The 4707-nt window shown below is 45.7% G+C and overlaps 1 protein-coding gene across 1 annotated transcript; it reads left to right on the top strand.

Moving 5' to 3' along the window:
• Positions 1-853: 853 nt before the first annotated feature.
• VTN00DRAFT_3035 (uncharacterized protein) lies at positions 854-1244 on the top strand (the record flags this gene model as incomplete). The annotated part of the gene is made up of 2 exons (XM_069429308.1): positions 854-1126; positions 1176-1244. 2 exons carry the CDS (start codon positions 854-856, stop codon positions 1242-1244), a joined length of 342 nt encoding a protein of 113 aa, XP_069283447.1.
• Positions 1245-4707: the final 3463 nt, after the last annotated feature.

Raw genomic sequence — 4707 nt, 5'->3', positions numbered from 1 at the left:
GAACAGATGTAAAAAACAGTATGTTATTTTGATGACTGAGCAGCTTTATGATGAAAATTATGCAAAAGTTGGGTCAAGTTGGGTCTTAATGGGTTTTATTGGGGCCCCAGCATTGGGTCCGGGTTGGGTTTTGGGTCGAGACCTTCGACCCACGTTGGGTTATGCGGAAGTCTAAGATGGATAATAGATAGGGGCAGCCTGGGAACAGACTGGGTGATGCCCATACTGGCTTGAAAACAAGGAGAGCCTATAGAGCTCAAAAGCCCTATGTAGATAGGCAGGCTAGGGCGAGGAAAAGGTCAAGAATGATTATAGATGGGGGTCTAGCCCCAGGGACTAGATAGGGGCAAAAATTCCCATTCTGAACTGGTGGTTCAGAATGAGAAGTGCAGCCCAGGAATCAGGGTCTATCATAGCCGGAAGGCTCTATATGGACGTTAAACTTGATTAATAATAATAATAATAGTAACGTAATCCACAGCTTAACGGATCACACGGTTAAACGGATCACCCCACCGAAAATCGAGCATTCTTACCAACCTACCCTCTTCAACCACCTACCATGCCACCAATTCGATCTGAATCCTGGCAAGAATCGGCTAATCAGGAGGGCAAGATCTTATTAGCCCTTGACAATATTAAAAACGGTCACATCAAATCTTTACGCGCAGCTGCCAAGCTATACAGTGTATCCTACACTACATTACATGCGCGCTTTGCTGGAAGACTACCACGCGTCGATTCGCGCCACTATCACTGTAAATTGACACCACTGGAAGAGGATTCGCTTACTAAATGGATTCTCTCTATGGATTCGCGTGGAGCAGCGCCTAGACCGGCTACTGTAGGAGAAATGGCTAATATCCTTCTTGCTGCGCGTGGAACTATCCCTCCGCCTACTGTTGGTGTTAATTGGCCATCAACCTTCATCAATCGGCGCGATGAGCTTTGTACACACTACTTGAAGCATTACAACTACCAGCGCACCCTAAATGAAGACCTGAAATCACTACAAGAGTGGTTTGCGACCGTACAACGAGTTATCGATGAGAACAGTATCCAACCAGAGGATATCTACAACTTTGATGAGACAGGATTCGCAATGGGTCTGATTTCGGCGCAGAAGGTAGTTACGCGGGCAGAATACTACAGTTGGTGACCTATCCTACAGCCAGGAAATCGCGAATGGGTTACTGCTATCGAAGCAATCTGCGCAGATGGCTATTCACTACCACCATGCGTGATCTTCAAGGGCAAAGTTGCTATAGCGGGTTGGTTTGATAATCTACCAAAAGATTGGCGATTTGAGGTCTCTGATAATGGCTGGACTACTGATGAGATTGGCCTATGCTGGCTACAAAAGCACTTTATCCCACACACAAATCTGTGTGTACGAGGCCGGTTTCAGCTATTGATTCTTGACGGCCATGGGAGCCATCTTACACCACAATTCGACCGAATCTGCGCAGAAAACAATATTATTCCTCTCTGTATGCCTTCACATTCATTGCATCTACTACAACCGCTTGATGTTGGGTGCTTTGCAGTGCTTAAGTGCGCGTACGGTCGCTTTATAAGCGATCTTGCGCGTAGAGGATATAACCATATCGACAAGTTCAATTTCTTGGATGACTACCAACGCGCGCGGCTAGAGGCCTTCAAACAGCCAGCTATTATTCAGAATAGCTTTGCAGCTAGTGGCCTAGTGCCACTCGATGCAGAAAGGGTGCTTTTGAAGCTTAATATCTCACTCCGAACACCAACACCACTAAGCAGCCGGCCAAGCAGCAGATCTAGCCAATTCACGCCAAAAACACCCAGAACCGTGGTTCAGCTACAGAAGCAAGCTTCGATGCTTAAAGATCTACTAAAACAGCGGTTGAATAGCCCTCCGAGCCCATCAAAAACTATGCTAGATCAGATCATCAAGAGCCACTGCATAGCGCTACACAACACCGTGCTACTAGCGCAAGAAAACACAGATCTACGCGCAGCAAATGAGAAGGTGGTAAAGAAGCGCAATTGGTCAACTAGGCAGATACCCTGCAAAGAGGGGTTGACCATTGAAGAGGGCCTACAGCAAGTTGTGCGGCTAGATTTGCCAGCAGAAGCACCTGCGGTAGATTCCCATGCTCAGGGCGAATTACCTATTCAGGCAGACCAACCGGCGAAGAGGGCTCCGCCTAGGTGTAGTGGGTGTAGGGAGATTGGCCACAAGATCAACTCATGTAAAAATCGCTATATTTAGCTGAATTAATGGGTGTTGGTTAAGATATCCTGTTCAAAATTTTTGCAATGGGGGTGGGTGATCCGTTTAACCGTGTGATCCGTTAAGCCGTGGATTACGTTATAACGTAATCCACCACCGAGCCGTGTTCCCCACCGAGCCGTGCGCCCAACGCGACCGCGTCAAATATATGAAATTTGAACCTATTTTATTCAACCAAAACTGCTTTATACACAAAAGAAATTAGGAGAAATTGCGGCTAGGGCATTGATTTATCTTATGCCCTATAATATTACACCCACTGCACCTTGGTGGTGCTCGCGTATGTGGTGGAGAGGCTTGAGCAGCTATCTCCGGGGTAGGTGCAGTAGGAGCTTCAGGAGCCTGATTTCTAGCTTCCATAAGATCTCTTGCTTCCTGGACCAAAAGGCTTCCTTCATGAGCTATCTGCTTATTAGATCGCCGGCGCTTTTGCTTCTGTCTCTCATTTGCGGCATGTAGATCCTGGTTTTCCTTTGCAAGGATGACTGCGCTATTCATAGCAATTTGACATCCCTTGATAAGCTGATTTAAAGCTGCATCTGTTGGGCTTGGAGGACTCTGTGTATGTCGCTTTAGGAAAGTCTTGATTGCAGTTGCCTGAAGCTCCAATTCAGCAAGATTATGAGGTGTTTCTGGTACCCAGGGGGCCTGAGTATTGCCTGATCGGCTGCCAGGTGGTGTTGGAGTCTTGAGCTGGATATGGAGCTTTGTAAGGACCTGATCAGGATTAAAAGGGACTAATCCAGTTGCTGCAAAGCCATTAATAAGATTCTCTGGCTTGTATGTCTCTGCACGAGCATGTGGATAGGCTGCAAGGAAATCAAGCTTGTCAATGTGGTTGATACCAAGGCGCATCTTATCCTCAACTATACGGCCATATGCTCGCTTTAAAACAGCAAAACAGCTGACATCCAATGGCTGCAGAAGATGTGAAGAATGTGGTGGCATGCAGATTGGGATAATATCATTCTCCATGCAGATTTGATCAAACTGTGGAGTTAGATGGCTTCCATGGACATCCATGATCAACATCTGATATCTCCCCTTTGTATGCGCAGTTGTGGATGGAATAAAGATTTTTTGAAGCCATGAGATTCCAATTGCATCAGTGGTCCGTCCATTAGGACTTTTCTCAATCATCCAATCAGGTGGTAGGCTTGATTCCTGAAACCAAGCCTCTCAAAGATATGCTGCTTTAAAAATGATACAAGATGGTAAAGCCCATCCTGTAGCATTCATAGTTTCAATTGCAGTCACCCATTCAGAGATTTCCAGGCTGCAAAAGAGATGGACAACCATATATCTCAGCCCTAGTTACTACCTTAGTAGTAGCTATCAGGCCCATTGCAAAGCCAGTCTCATCAAAGTTGTAGATATCTTCCTGCAGGATGCCCTTCTCCATAATGGTACACTGTACAAGATCAAACCATTTCTGAATAATCTTTGGATCCTCACATTTAGCTCGCTGATAGTTATATCTTCATGCAAAGTGGGTTTTAAGCTCATCTCGGCACTTAATAAACTTGTAAACCCAATTCTTTCCGATCTGCTGTGGAGGTGCCTTTGGATCACATTGAGTGATGAGAATATTGGCCATATCTTGTACAGCTGCTGGCCAGGGAGGTGCTCCACACTTGTCCATAGATAATATCCATTGTACAATTGAATCCTCCTCAGTAATTGAAAGCTTATGCCCATTGGCATGACTTTCATGTTGATTCTTGCTGCCATTGATTCTGTTGCGTAGTGTCAACTGTGGAACATTGAAAATGCATGCTGCTTCAGCAGGACCACTGACTTGATCCTTTTGAATGGCTGATATAGCCAATAAGATCCCTCCCTTCTTGTTCAATCAAATCCTTTGACTTTTTATGCCGTTCTGGTGGCATGGTGGCGGTTTGAATGGCATCAAATGATGAATCTTGATGCGGTCGCGTTGGGCGCACGGCTCGGTGGGGAACACGGCTCGGTGGTGGATTACGTTAATATTGAGCACGAAGAACTAAAGCTATCTACATGGCGGTAATGAGCGTCCTTATATAACTTTATCCTTCCCTAGTAACCCTTGGTTACCATTCTCTGCATTAGTTACCATTCCCACTACCATCCAGTATGGTAGTCATCTGTCTCATATGGTAGCCAATACTACCAAGTGGTATTCACCGTTACCCCAATCTTGGCATCACTACCATTCTGATCACGTGACCTGCGATACTCTTATCTTCTGCCTTGCGGGGTATCGCTCCGCTGTACGAGGCTGTGCCTAATAGCGCCTAGCCTGTTGGTTCATGACAAGAGTATATATGCATTACATCTGTGAGTGTCTGGCCTACTGAGACAACTGTCTGCTATTATATATGGCTGCGTCAACAGCGTATACAGCAAGATGTGGTGCTAGGATGAATATTATAGATGATTGTTTTCTCCTTATCCTGTAA

Source organism: Thermoascus crustaceus (genome assembly GCF_041956765.1).
Source record: "Thermoascus crustaceus strain CBS 181.67 unplaced genomic scaffold VTN00scaffold_11, whole genome shotgun sequence".
Taxonomy (NCBI): domain Eukaryota; kingdom Fungi; phylum Ascomycota; class Eurotiomycetes; order Eurotiales; family Thermoascaceae; genus Thermoascus; species Thermoascus crustaceus.
This window is presented reverse-complemented; position numbering and strand designations above follow the sequence as displayed.